Source organism: Lagopus leucura, unplaced genomic scaffold (assembly GCF_019238085.1).
Source record: "Lagopus leucura isolate 7727_CA_CO unplaced genomic scaffold, USGS_WTPT01 Super-Scaffold_100004, whole genome shotgun sequence".
NCBI classification, from domain to species: domain Eukaryota; kingdom Metazoa; phylum Chordata; class Aves; order Galliformes; family Phasianidae; genus Lagopus; species Lagopus leucura.
The window spans coordinates 68,715,158-68,729,296 of NW_024962264.1; the positions used below are offsets into that span (position 1 = coordinate 68,715,158).

At 55.0% G+C, this 14,139-nt stretch overlaps 1 protein-coding gene across 1 annotated transcript; it reads left to right on the plus strand.

The window, feature by feature from the left end:
• Positions 1–2,060: 2,060 nt before the first annotated feature.
• On the plus strand, positions 2,061–11,156 carry FBXO41 (F-box protein 41). Its single transcript, XM_042871865.1, has 12 exons — positions 2,061–2,782; positions 5,176–5,386; positions 5,915–5,994; positions 6,096–6,406; positions 6,572–6,813; positions 7,236–7,351; positions 7,552–7,704; positions 8,917–9,012; positions 9,281–9,399; positions 9,626–9,784; positions 10,221–10,336; positions 11,064–11,156. The coding sequence occupies exons 1-12, from the start codon at positions 2,061–2,063 to the stop codon at positions 11,124–11,126; spliced, it is 2,388 nt and encodes a 795-aa protein (XP_042727799.1). The 3' UTR covers positions 11,127–11,156.
• The last annotated feature ends 2,983 nt before the right edge of the window (positions 11,157–14,139 follow it).

Sequence of the window (14,139 nt, forward strand, 5' to 3'; positions counted from 1 at the left end):
GCGATCCAGGCCTGGAATATCAGCACTGCACGATGCTGTGGCCCCGGCCCTAAGGGTAGAAAAATGCTTTATCATCCCACCAAAGGCGACCGATGGAAAGCAGGTTGGCTTTGTGCTGGGTGGGCTCAGCCAGGCGGGGTTAACATGAGGGGATGCATTTTGTAACGACCCCAAAATACAAACCAGGCCAGCAGACAGCTGCAGGAGCAGCCAGGCAGCTCCATACATCCTCCCAGCGCATCTCTGATGTGGTTTATTATTACTGTCATTACCATCGTTGTATTTTTACGTGGATTTCTTTCCCTTCCTGATTTTTCCCTAAAAGAAAAACGGTTTGGAGGGGTGTGTTGAGCCACCCTGGGCATGGGTGGAGGTTTAGTGATGGATTATCCCCTCAAAGTTCCATGGTTTTGGGGTACGGGGGGGTCTTAGGGCGATGGGATTTACCTTTTGCAGGATATGGCTGGGGATGTTGCCACACTGGGTCCCCTCGGTGCTCTGGGGAGGGAAAAACCACCATGGTGTCTCTTTGGGGTAGAAACACGCTGTTTTATTTCAAGCTGGAACACCGTTGCCAGGCCAGTGGTTTCACGCATGGTGACGACCTGAAATAATTAAACCAAATTCCTCGAGAGAGAGAAGGAGGCCATAGCTGGATGCTCCCAGCCCTGTGCGGTGCTGGAGGCTGGCTTTCAGCTGGCTTCTCCCATTTCCCAAAGGCTTGGTTGCCCCCTGATACTTTGGAGGGTTTGGGAGCAGTGGATAACCCCACGGAGAGCCTCCCTGCAGCACTGCAGCGTAGGGGTCCCACAGCCCTGGAGGGGGGTTTTGAGACCCAAAACCTCATGGGGAGAAGGGATCCTTTGTTTGTGGATGTCACATCTTTGGGGTGAAACTGGGTGTTTTATGCCCAAGCAGCAAACAGGCCAAACCTGATGGGTCTGGGTTGGTCTGGGGGGAAAATGGGATGGAGGAGCATCAGCTGAGCCTGCAGCAAAGAGAGAATGGGAGAGGGACAGCCCAGCACCCATGGGGTGATGCCATCATAGGTGTGAAATGGAGACACCCCCAAGGCAGTGATGAGACTTAATGGTTGTGGTGAGGAGCTGAAGAGGTAACTGTGGGAGACAAATTCCTGATGTGAAGCTGCATGATGTAAAATGGCTGGGTTGCCCTGTGCTGGGAGGAAATGAGACTCATCTGGAGACAGGGATGCTCCTTGGGCTGGAGATCCCTGCTACCACAGTGGCTCCTCGCAGCATGCTTGTGCAGGAGGCACATGGAACACCTCTCAGCAGCAAGCTGAGGGCTGATGGAATGGACAGAGGTTTCCCATGGGTTGTATGACTGTGAATCCTCCCAATGACTGTGAGCTTTCACAAGGATTGTGCACCTCCCAAAGAGCTTTGGATTTTCCCAAGGGTTGTGGATCTTCCCAAAGGTTGTAGATCTTCCCAAGGGTTGGGGAGCTTCCTAAAGGTTGTGGATCTTCCCAAGGGTTGTGGATCTTCCCAAAGGTTGTGGGTCTTCCCAAGGGTTGTGGATCTTCCCAAAGGTTGTAGATCTTCCTAAAGGTTGTAGATCTTCCCAAAGGTTGTAGATCTTCCTAAAGGTTGTGGGTCTTCCCAAGGGTCATGGATCTTCCCAAGGATTGTAGATGTTCCCAAAGGTTATGGCTCTTCCCAAGGGCTGTGGATCTCCCCAGGTGTTGCACACTTTCTTCAGTGCTGTGCACCGTTCCCAGGGTTGTGTATGAGTGGGAAAAACATGGGAGGGATGCAGTCCGGGAACTGAGAAGGACCGAGGAAGGACTTTTGGGGACCCATCATCCCTGTATCACTAACACCCCTCTCCCTTCCAGTGCCCAGCACCACCTGATGCCGACATCCCACAAGACTTGCCGGAATCCCGCTCCTGCCCCAGCACTCCCACCCCGCCATGTGGAGCTGTGACCCCACCGCCCAGCATTCCCCAAGCCATTCTCCGCTCCACCCATCCGTCCATCCCTTGCCATGAGCGATGCTGCACTGTTTCCCTGCGTTGGGGCACGTAGCTGAGGGATGGCCTCGTTGGACCTGCCCTACAGGTGTCCGCGGTGCGGGGAGCACAAGCGTTTCCGCAGCCTCTCCTCGCTGCGGGCACACCTGGAGTACAACCACACCTATGAAACCCTCTACGTCCTCTCCAAGACCAACAGCATCTGCGATGCCGCCGTCTTCCCGCTGGCCGCCGACGGGGCCTTGTTGACACCGGCTGCCCGGCGGGATTACTTTGAGAGCACCTCTTTCCAAGGCAAAGAGCAGCGCTTCTCCTGCGACCTCGTCCCCGCCGAAGAGTTGGAGCCGGCTCCATCTTCCTCCCCTTCGCCTCGTTATGTCCACGAGATTGAGATCCCACTGACTGAGATCTTCACCCGGGGCAAGGCTGTGGCTCCAGCCCCAACGCCGCCAGCCGCTATGGATGCAGCCTACGAGGAAGGCTTGGCTCGCTTGAAGATCCGCGCCTTCGAGAAGCTGGAGGTGGACAAGAGGCTGGAGAAGCTGACGGAGGAGGTGGAGCAGAAGATCGCCTCGCAGGTCGGCCGGCTCCAGGTGGAGTTGGATCGCAAGAGCTCGGAGCTGGAGAAAGCCAAGCAGGAGAGCCTGAGGCTCAGCCGGGAGAAGCAGGAGCTGGAGGACCGTGCATCCGAGCTGTCCCGCCAGGTGGATGTCAGCGTGGAGATGCTGGCCTCGCTCAAGCAGGACCTGGTGCAGAAGGAGCAGGAGCTCACCCGCAAGCAGCAGTGAGTGCTTTGTTCCTTCTCCGTGCTGTGGGGTGGGAGGAAATGAGTCCTGGTGGAGAGCTGCAAGGAACCCAATGCTGTCACCAAACAACGCTCATTAGCACCATCCCTCATTAGGGTTTGCATCTTCCTCCACACATGGAGGAAGTGTCCATATAGATCTGAGCTCCTCCATGTTCATGTCCAAGCTCTCACAAGGGATTGTGTCCAAAGGCACCAGAGTCCCATGGCCAAACTGGGGATGCTTATGGCCATCCTGCTGGGGATGCTTGTGGCCACACGGCAGTGCCCACGCTGTTCCAATGGGTGTCCCCCAGAACAGGGCTGCATCACCCCTGTGGCCCCACAGCTGAGTCATGCTTATGCTCATGGTTATAAAGATGAAGAGGACACCTCGGCCATGCCTAATTCAGCATTGTTCTCCCAGAAGGAGTGGTGTAACCTGAGTGGTAATACCTCAACTCGCTGTTTAAGACTGTGGCATTGCCCTCTTCATTTTCATCCCATGTTGCCCATTCAAACCCCTCTTTCCACTCCAGTGCTGTTCCAGGGATTCCCCCAGCCAAGCTTGGGATCTTTTTGTCCATCAGAGTCTATCACCTAAACAGGACCTTGTTACAAAAGAGTTTCTTAGCAAAGCTGGAGGTCGTGGCAATGCCTATAAAGTCAGTGAGGATCAGGTTAATGGAGGCAGTCACAGTTGTGCTGGACTGGGAGCACTGGTGGGATTTCCTGAGGACCTGTCTTGGTTTTCAGTGTCTTTTACACATTCATGAATGATTCTGACTCCAAAATAATGACTGTGGGTAAGAAACAGTGCTCATGTCCATGGGATTTGCTGGTGTTAGGGATGGTCCTGGGGTGCAGAGCAGGATGATGCCAGGTGCTGGATAAGGACAATAACTCTTGGTTGGAAGGTGGATGTGTGCAGAGCAGGAGATTCAGGGGCTGCCATCAGCTGCCCCATGAGTGTTGTCCAGGGGCATTTCTGGAGTGGGCAGCAGAAGGACAAGAGCCAATGGCATGGACAACTGAGCAGGGCCTGGAGGGTTGTGAAGCAGATGGAGTTGGCCGATGGTTCAGATGGGGCTTATTTGGTTCATGCACACTGTTGCCCCCTAAGAACCTAGTTATGCACCAAAGACACCTCTTGGATTTGCATCCCCTTAGAGAAGTCCTCCTGCCCATCCACCATCTCACAGGTCTTCTATGATCACAAGATCCCCCTGGCTTAAATGACATTTCCAGGAGGATCAGCTAGGAGGTAGGAAGCTTGTAGCACCCAGTGACATCCCAGAGCCCTCGCTGCAGGCTGGTGACATCTATTGCTGGCAGCCTGTTTGCACCTCAGCTCTGCTGGCTTTGCTGAAGGTGTTTTTCCACCCGTTCCATGGGAATGAGAGATGCAAGAGATAGCCATCAGCATCTCCTTACAGCACCAGCCACGTGCCAGCACCCTATTTGCTCTCCAAAGCTCTGGGGCACCTTGCCAGGAGCCTTCCCAAATTATTGCTGGTGAGCTCACTCTGCAAGCAGCAGGGTTAGGGGCAATTAATTGGTCATTGAATGGCAGTTAATAATCGATGGCACAAATTGCATCACTATGGGCGGCCTCCTTCTCTTCCTCTTCGTCCTCCGGTTCAGCTCAGTGCACGAGTGTGCCCGGGTGTATTTCTGTTTCCATGGTGCTTCTGCATGCAAGTGTGGCTCTGCGTGTGTGTGGGTGGGTGTGCTCAGCAGCTGTGCATGCCTGAGTGTGCAAATGTGCATTTATGGGGCACATGCATTTGCAGGGATGTGATGGCAGTGTGTTTGATGCATGTGTTTATAGGACTGAAGCAGCACCTCAGCAGGGCAAACCTCATTTGCCTGAGTCCATCCATTCGCTCAAGGCTCCCAAGCTCCTTCTAATTAACACATTAACGACAGTGCCTCTGAGGCTCTGTACCCGCTGGGCATACCAGGGTATAAAGCTGAGCAGGATTCAGACTGCCCATAAGGCTTTTTCCTTAAGTCTGCCCTTCTCACACGAGGCAGCGTGCTTTTCTCCATCATCGTGCTACGCCATCACCATCCATGCTACACTGTCACCATTCTTCTCTCTCTGCTCCATCACATGCCTGGCCCCAGCCCTGGCAACGGGGGCTTAGGCTGGGCTGTGCATCCCAACAGAGGCATTGGAGATGCTGGATCCTCCAAAATGAGGCGGTCACATTCATCCTGCATGCAAGAGCACCTCCTGCTGCCCTGTATGCCCAAATTAGCCCCAGACCAGGCTAGATTCAAGGCACATGGGCATCCCTGGCCAGTTGCATGATGGAAATGGAGTGGGGTTGAGTGGAAGAAGACGCACTGAGTGGGGATGAGTGTCACTCGCTGTCCCTCTCTCACAGGGAGGTGCTGCAGATCGACCAGTTCCTGAAGGAGACGGCCGCCCGCGAGGCCAACGCCAAGGTGCGCCTGCAGCACTTCATTGAGGAGCTGCTGGATCGGGCAGACCGGGCTGAGAAGCAGCTTCAGATCATCAGCAGCAGCTGTGGAACAACTCCGAACGGCAGTTTGGGACGCTGCGGAACGCCAGGCACTAAGGCTGCCGGCCGAGCGGTACCCACACGGGCACAGGCACGACCATGTGGCTTCTCTGGTTCTGGATCTAAAAGGGTTCAGTGGGGAGGGATGGGGGCACCTGTGAGGACAGGGGGGATTCATTAATGGTCTTGGTTGGTGTCCGGTTGCTACATGCAGTGAACATGGGCAAGGCACGGGGGACGATGCCGGAGATGCACTTGGACAGCCCAGAACATTGGGTGGGAGGTGACGGCTTCAACCAGGGGAACTTCATGTTGGGTACTAGGAGAAATTTCTTCTCTGAATCAGTGGTGGGTTAGGATCAGGGTTAATGACAGGCTGCCTAGGGAGCTGGGAGAGTCACTGTCTCTGGAGGTATTCCAGAACCGTGGAGATGTGGCATTCAGGGACGTGGTTAGTGGGCATAATGGGGATGGGCTGGAGCCGGACTTGATCTTAGAGCTCTTTTCCAACATTAATGACTCCATGAGCCTAAGTCCACCTGCATTTCTCACATCTAATGTATTTCTCCATGTTAGCTCCTTTTCTCATCTATCCCCACAGAGAGACCGGCACCCAGGGCTGGGGGCAGCCGTGCATGGCCCCTATGCCATTCCCAACCAGCGCTCCTCTTCCAGCACTGGGTGAGCGTTTGGGTTTTTAATGGGACAACGGGCTCACGGGAAGGGGACACCCAGCCTTGGGGATGATGATGAGCACTGAGGTTGGATATCGTCAACCCCAGGGCTTCGAGCCGGGCCAAAGCAGTGTCGCAGAGCTCGGGCTGCTACGACAGCGACAGCGCAGAGCCGTGTCCCACCGACGACACCGCCGATGGACATCCGTACGCGGCGCGGGACGGCGGTCGGGGCTCAGGGCTGCGGCGTCAAGCCATCCAAAATTGGCACCGCAGACCCTACCGCAACAGCACGGAGGGCGAGGAGGGCGATGTGTCCGACGTGGGATCCCGCACCACTGAGTCAGAGGCTGAGGGCTGGGAGCCGGAGGTGCCTGGCATCGCCGCATCCCGGCCCGCTGGCAGCTGTCGGCTGACGGGTGAGAGTGCACTGGGGGGGCTCAAGGATAGGGAGGATGCATGGGGGGACGGGATGTCACTGTGATGGGCAATGGCAACACGACACGTGGTTTTCGGTTGTCCTTTTCCTCAACTCCACGCGGAGCATCCCTTTGTCCATGGCACTGATGGCCCCTGTCCCACAGCCAGGTCCGAGGGGGCTATGAGCAAGGGGGGCCGGATGGAGAGGGGCAGCCCGGGTCACTGCAGCGAGGTGATCAGCCCTGAGATCCTCAAGATGCGGGCAGCGCTCTTCTGCATCTTCACCTACCTGGACACCAAGACCCTGCTGCGGGCAGCTGAGGTGTGCAAGGACTGGAAGTTTGTGGCCCGGCACCCGGCCGTGTGGACGCGGGTGCTGCTGGAGAATGCCAGGGTCTCCTCCAAGGTATGGGGACAGGGGTGGCACAGTCTGGGGTGAGACCACAGAAGTCTTTCTTTCAGAAGGACGAAGCCATTCTCCTGGCTTGCATTGTGTGCCCATGTGTGCAGGGTTCCTGGTGTCACCATCAAAGGGACATCAGTACGCACACTGATGGGTGCACTCGTGCATGAGTGTTTGTGGGCATGGGCCCACCTGTCCTCACATTTCCACAATGTACTCACATCCACCCTTAGCTCTATGCATAGTTCTGTCCACGCATGCCCTTACGTATGCATTGTCACCAACTTATGGCAGAAACACCCATGTTGTTTATGTGTGCACGTGTGCGCTGCAGGGTGTGCACAAAGGCCCCTCAGATAGCCAAGGGTGGGTGGTTGGGACATCACCGAGGATATCCCCCCGTGACGGCCACCCCTGTCCCCCAGTTCCTGGCCATGCTGTCCCAGTGGTGCACCCAGATGCACTCCCTCACACTCCAAAACCTCAAGCCACGCCAGAGGGGGAAGAAGGAGAGCAAGGAGGACTACATGAAGAGCACACGGTGAGTCCCCGCGGCCCCGGGCACCCCCAGCACCCCTTCAGAGCTGATGATGTCCTGTGAGCACCGATGGCCCCTGTCCACCAGTGGCCATTCACCACCCAACGGCTCCTGCTGAGGGTTTTGGGCACCGACACCAGCACCCACGGGTCACATCACTATCCGTGGATTTCCAGCACCTAATTCTGCCTCTATCCCTGCAGGGGCTGCCTGGAAGCCGGCTTGGAGTCCCTGCTGAAAGCGACTGGCAGCAACCTGCTGATCCTTCGCATCTCACACTGCCCCAACGTGCTGACCGACCGCTCGCTCTGGCTGGCCAGCTGCTACTGCCGGGCCCTGCAGGCTGTCACGTACCGGTAAGGATGGCCCACACAGACCCTGCAGTTCCCCACTGGGAGATGACAAGGAGTATCCCTGCAGTGTGCTGGGACCCCTCTGGTGCCCTTCGCTGTGTCAAGCATGACACAGACTCACTTCTCCGTGTCTCCAGTCCCAGTGTACTCAAGGAACAATGAAAGGTGTTCCTATAACCATCACGCTCTTCTCGCACGTTCCCATGTAGTCATTCCCCTTGCTGGTCCATTCCCACCATCCCGTTACCCATCTTGCTCACCTGGCCCAGCAGGGGTCTTGGTACAGGGACACTGCTTTGTGTTAGAGAAGGGCAAAGGAGAAGAGGTGCATCAAAACTGGGTCCCAGTGAGGCTTCACCTGATGAGGTCACCATCTGACTGTCACCATCTGATGAGGTTTCCTAATGGGGAGAATTTTCGGTCCCTCTGTCTGGGGTTGGAAGCAGATGATCTTTAACAGACCTTCCAACCTGAGACATGCTGTGGTTCTATGATAATTCTGTGACTCTGTCCTGAGAAGGAGGAATGGCTCTGCTACGGAATCACAAAGACCTGACTTGGAGACCTTGCCCAACAGCAAGGACACAAAGTCCATGGCAGTGCTCAGGTCCTGGAGGATATCACAGGCTGCTCCTCAGGCTTGGCCACTTCTCAAGGCCTTCCAAGTGTGCTCAGGGGGCTGCCTTGTGTTGAACCAAGTGAGCTTGGCTGCAGCTCTTGTAACCCCACGCTGCGAGACAGCCTGGTGCCGCCAGGTTTAACCCAAAGATTCAGCCATTGCCCTTCCAAAGGCGTTAGAGCGAGTCCAAGCTCCTGGCACATCATTAACCTGTGATTCTGACTCATGCTCTAATTAACCCGTCACACTCACGAGGGGCTCTTGGCAGGCGCCTTCAGTGGGGACGTGTGAAATGGTCATGATAACACCCACCGCTTATTTTCAGGCTTGTCTGAAGTTTCAAAGTAGGTCATTCCAAGTTAGAAAGCGTGGCCTCTGTCTTCAGGATGGAACAGTGAGGAGAGGCCTGGGTTGGTGATCTCAGGACAGCTGTCTTTGACACTGATCCTCAGTGCCTCTTGTCTTTCTTGACGTTGCACATCTGTAAGCACCATTCCTGATGAAAATGGTTGTGTTTTGGTTATAAATAATGACCAGCTCCCAGGGCAGCATCACTGCCAGCTGGGCCCACCAGGTATGTTCTGTGTTCATTCCAGGAGCTCTACAGACCCCGTGGGTCATGAAGTCATCTGGGCCCTCGGGGCAGGCTGCAGGGACATCATCTCTCTCCAGGTTGCACCTCTGCATCCCTGGTAAGAGCCACACTGGGCTACTGGGGTTTGTGCTGAACACGAGGGGATCACTGGGATGGGGAGAAATTGGGTGCCAGATCCACATTGGCTTGTGGGATTCCTTGTGAGTCGAACAGTGATCCTGGAGGTCAGCTGGGGGATCAGGAGCTTAGCCCTATCCCCTGCTGCAAAGATGGGGAGCTGTTGAGTAGAGGCACCTCCTTCCCAAGACAGAAATATTTTGAGGAGACTGAACATTGAACATCAAACATTTTCTTCCTCTCCCCAGCCAGCAGCCAACACGTTTCAGCAACCGCTGCCTTCAGATGATTGGGAGGTGCTGGCCACATCTGCGGGCGCTGGGCATTGGTGGGGCAGGCTGTGGTGTCCAGGGCCTGGCATCCTTAGGTAGGTGGCTCTCCTCCAATGGGACAGGAGAAGGGAATCTTGCTGAGGGCACTGTATACCCCTGAGAGATGCCCTATGAGGATCTCAATGGGCAAGTCCACTCCAATGATCATGGGTGGACTTTGCTCCTCCCTGCTGCCCCCCATCCCTCCTAGCACCCCACTCCCATCAGCTGTCCCCAGCCCTTCCCCATAGGGTGCCAACAGTGGGTTCTTTGTCCTTCTAGCCCGAAACTGCATGAGGCTGCAGGTCCTGGAGCTGGACCACGTGGCAGAGATCAACCAAGAGGTTGCGGCAGAGATGTGTCGAGAGGGGCTGAAGGGCTTGGAGATGTTGGTGCTGACCTCCACACCCGTCACCCCCAAAGCCCTGCTGCATTTCAACAGTGAGTAGCAGCGCTGGTGAAGGAGGGACACAGCATTGTCTGCTGACTAAAAGGCCATCAGATAAAAAGATCCAGTGGGGCTTTCCAGCCCTACTGGGAGGAATACTGCATTGACACTGGGAGGTGCTGGGAACTCCGTGATGGAAGGTTTTTAAGGGGAGACTCAACACCCTTCTCTCAGGGATGGGTCAAGAAGAGCTGGGAGAACACCCATGTGGATGGCATAAAGTTTCACAAGGAAGAGGTGGGGCTGATGAAATGAGATAGGACAACTGGAATCCATCATGGAGGTGGGTCACCTATCCAGAGTGGGTCTACTCTGTCATCAGGATGAGGTTTCCCCAAGTATATTAGGACGGGTTGGAAGGTAAATCCCAGATGTTGGGGAAGCTGTCCCCACAGTCATGGCAAATCCAGGTTGTGTCTTTGCTCCCAGGTGTGTGCCGGAACCTGAAGTCCATCGTCGTACAGGTGGGCATTGTGGACTACTTCAAGGAGCCCCACAGCCCCGAAGCCAAGAAGATGTTTGAAGAAATGGTGAACAAACTCCAGGTAAAGGATGCTGGTTCCAGGTCACTCATGTGCCTGCAGCTCCCTTCCTGTGGGACCCAGGGACAAATTCTTATCCACTGCTGAAGTCACTCCACAGAGAACCTTTTAGCTCACTGGGGATACCTTGAAGACGTGCTCTGCTTCATACACGTCCTGCAGTCAGCTGGGTTCCACAAGGGCACAAGGTTCTAGATGCAGGGCAGGGCATGGGGACATGTTCAGCAGTACAGCTAGGTGAGCTGAGATGGTTTATGTGGTCCATGCTCTGCTGAGCCCACATGCAGGAGCAACGGTGGGAAGCAACCCCAACCCACATCCAGCCCCAGCCTCAGGGATACTCTATGGAAAAGGAGTTTTGGAAGGTCCTTATCTGCCCACCACCACGCCATGCAAACCCTGCACATCCATGTCATCTGTCACAAGCTATCAGTGTCCCCTGGAAACGGTTGGACTCGATGTGGTCTTTTCCAACCCTAATGATTCTATGATTCTACGAGGTTCTATGAAGGATGTTTTTCACCAAGCAGAAAACAAATCCAGAGTTGGCTTCAAGGGCATGGGATTAGGAGGCACTGAGGCAGTCCTGTGAGGAACCAGGTCTTCATAGGATGTAGGTGGTGGGGATGGGACCCATTCCCATAGTTGCATGCAAGATGCTCTCCCCTTGCTGGCCCCATAGGACCAGTGCTGGCTCCCACACCAACCCTGCCCTCTGCTCCTCTTCCAGGCCCTGAGGAAAAGACCCGGCTTCTCCAAGATCTTACACATCAAGGTGGAAGGAGGCTGCTAGACCTTCAGGGAACCACAAAGCACATTCCCTCTCTTGCCCTGTGGAGCCAGAGGCCCTGCACAACCAAACCCATCGCTGCTGCTCCTCCGTTGCCGTTGGAGCTCGGAGATGCCAGCCCATGCACAAAACCCCCAAACTCTTGCAGGCCTTAGCGAGCAGCCGGCGCTCGCCCCAGGGCCGGCTCATGGACGTGTCACGGACAAGAAGGTGCTACTCATGGAAATTTTCCAGCTGCCCAAAGGGGCAGGTCCATGCTGTTTCCCAGGAGGGAAGATGGCTTCGAAGCCCAAGGCTGCTCATCGCCAAGGATCCTTTGTTTGGGAATGCCTTTTTCTTGGAACTCTCTTTTTTGGGGGGGCTGTTTGTTGGCATGGAGGCTGAGGATGGCCCAGCCCATCCCATAGGCTCTTTGCAGAGTGCTGTGCTCAGTGCATCACCACTGGAGTGTCCTTGTTCCTTCCATGGGCCGGTGGATGTGGGGTGGGAAGGGCCACTGCTGCAGGGCTCCCGTTCACTTTCATTTATTTGAGAGGAGCACCCAAATGTGGGTAAATGCTGCCCAGAACCAGCAGCTATCACAGCACAAGCCCAGATGGCAGAGCTGCATCCTGAAGCTGCAGGATGAAGACACTGGGAGACACTGAAGACACTGGGAACAATGGTTGCTCTCCAGAGATCTCCATCCTCTCCACTCAACCCTTCTGCCAAGGCAATAAATCACCACATCCCACATCCTCGTCCACCAGGAAACACGGATCACTCTCCTGCACCCATCAACATCCACCACTTGCTCTCTGGAGTGAGTTGTTGTGTGGAGAGAGGAACTGGCCTGGGCTTCACCTTTGTCACCTCATCGGGCAGCTTGAAGGAGAAACCTTGGCCAAATAATCCTGACATCCAATGCAGCTGGTTGAAGTACCAACCCAACTGCCCTGGTAGAGCCCATATCGATATCCACAGCTTATTTTATTTCTGGTTTTTCCTTCTGGCTATCTTCTTCCTTCAAGGACGTTACCCCATCTCCCCTCAAACACTCATCTTTTTTTCCAAAGGAAAAAAGGCTCTTGAAAGGCAACCAACAGGGTAAGGTGTCTCCATCCTCTGCCCTGGTGAGAAGATGCCAAAGGTCCCCAGGCCATGGGGAACACTTGTCAGAGCACTGCCAGCAGCACGGACATGTCCTTAACCACAGCTCTCTGCCATCCCACGCCCCAACCAGGTGTGCTCAGAAGCTGAAAGAAGCCAACTGGGAAGAGCAGATATGGGGAGGATTTTCCCCTTCTCCTGGGACACTGCTGAAGGTTTTGGTGCCTGTTGGCTACAGGGCTGCCCATGGTGCATGCACGGCTGGGAGGAGCCAGCTCTTCCCAGAGCATCTCCCCATCCTGCTGGGTGATGGGCTGCCGTGGAGCATCTATAGACTCATTTTGGTACCACCATCCTCAACCACATCATGAAAGCATCAGATTTCAGCCTGGAGCTCCCACCATGCTGGGAATCAATAGGAACCTTGAAAACACCCAAATCACCGAGGCTGGTGGTGGGCTGGGGGCAGCTGTTGCCTCTCCAACACCAGAAAACCATTCCACCCACTCCTCACCCCATCCACGTTGTCCCCCCACCAAAGCAGGGTAGGGTTGCATGCCTTTTTTTGGCTGTAACCCCTGATTTGAAGCACCTGAAGTCCCCCACTGACAGCGGCCTTCCAGGAGAAGGCTGCTCCCTCTACGCACCAAACTCGGGAACCCAAAAACTGCCTGTGAGAAACTACCACATCCTAGGGATAAGATCCACCAGGGGTTACCTCCACCCCAGGGAGGCCTGGACACACATATTCCAGGGGCAGAAGAAGCAAGGGATGTCTCGACCAGCAAAAAAAAACACCAACCACCAAAGCTTTGGCCCTGTGTGCCACTTTGTCACCATCCCACGAGCGTGGCCCTGGTGAAGGTATCGCCATTGGAAGCGGCCCAGAGACTCTGTGAAATCCCCTTCAAAAGAAACAAAGTATTTATTTCTATGAAACACAAAGAAGAAGAAAACAAAAAAAAAAGATTTTAAAGGAAAACAATATACTCCGCATGTTTATACGCTCTATGCTTGAAGACTATCCCATGGGAGAGCCGTGTCTGAAGACTGCAGCCACGGAGCATCGGAGGGTGACTCGGCCACGTGGGATGTCCCCATCCCCCATCTCCACGAGGGTTTTGGCACAACAGAACAACCTCACCCCACATCGGTGCTGAGATCAGACCAAGCCATCCGCCTCCCCTCGGTACCTTCCCAAAAAAGTCAGATTTCTGGCTTTGCAAAGCCACGTTTTTAACCAAAATCCCGTGTCACGAGAGGATCTGAGCAAGTTCAAGGCTCTGAAGATGGGAAATGAGCTTTTCCTCCACCTTTCTCAGTGCCTGGGTTTGGTTGTCTCCCTTCCTCCTCCTCCTCTTCCTCAGCTGGCGATGGAGGTATCTGACACAGTGGTGGTAATGAGCCCTGCGTCTCTCCAGCCCTCCCAGTGTCATTGCCCAGGCTGGTAATGGCAATTAGCTCGTTAATGGCTCTGTACTCCTTCCACTCACTGATTCCCTCCCCACTGGGTGCCCATAGCCATGGGTTTCACCACCACAGCATCAGCTCAACCCCACACCAGACCCCAGAGAAGCCCCTCGGGGGCTCTGCGATGACAATCCCCAGCAAATCCAGGGGTCCCAGGGTGAAGAAAGGCGGTGATAAGCTTTAGCTTGGGATCCTGGCAGCTTCCCACAGTTTGGAGGAGCTCTTTCTTTTCTTGCCCAAAGTTCTTCCGCAGCCAATGTTAGCAGCATTCTCCTCCTCCTGAACTTTGGGGCTGGAAAGGGGTCTCAAGAGGAACAACACCAGCAAAGCTTGGGGGCCAAATCCATCCCAAATCCACGTTTTTCTGCCTCTCTTGAGTGTTGGGTTTTGTGTGCACCCATCAAGGAACTGGTGGCACGGAGCCCTGGCTGGGGTTGGCTCCATCCAAGGATTTCAA

Coding starts and splice junctions, on each gene's coding strand:
- FBXO41 (XM_042871865.1), top strand. CDS start 2,061: ATGGCCTCGTTGGACCTGCCCTACAGGTGTCCGCGGTGCGGGGAGCAC. Junction 9,785..10,220: donor AGCCCTGCTGCATTTCAACA/GTGAGTAGCAGC, acceptor CTTTGCTCCCAG/GTGTGTGCCGGAACCTGAAG. Junction 10,337..11,063: donor AAATGGTGAACAAACTCCAG/GTAAAGGATGCT, acceptor CTCCTCTTCCAG/GCCCTGAGGAAAAGACCCGG.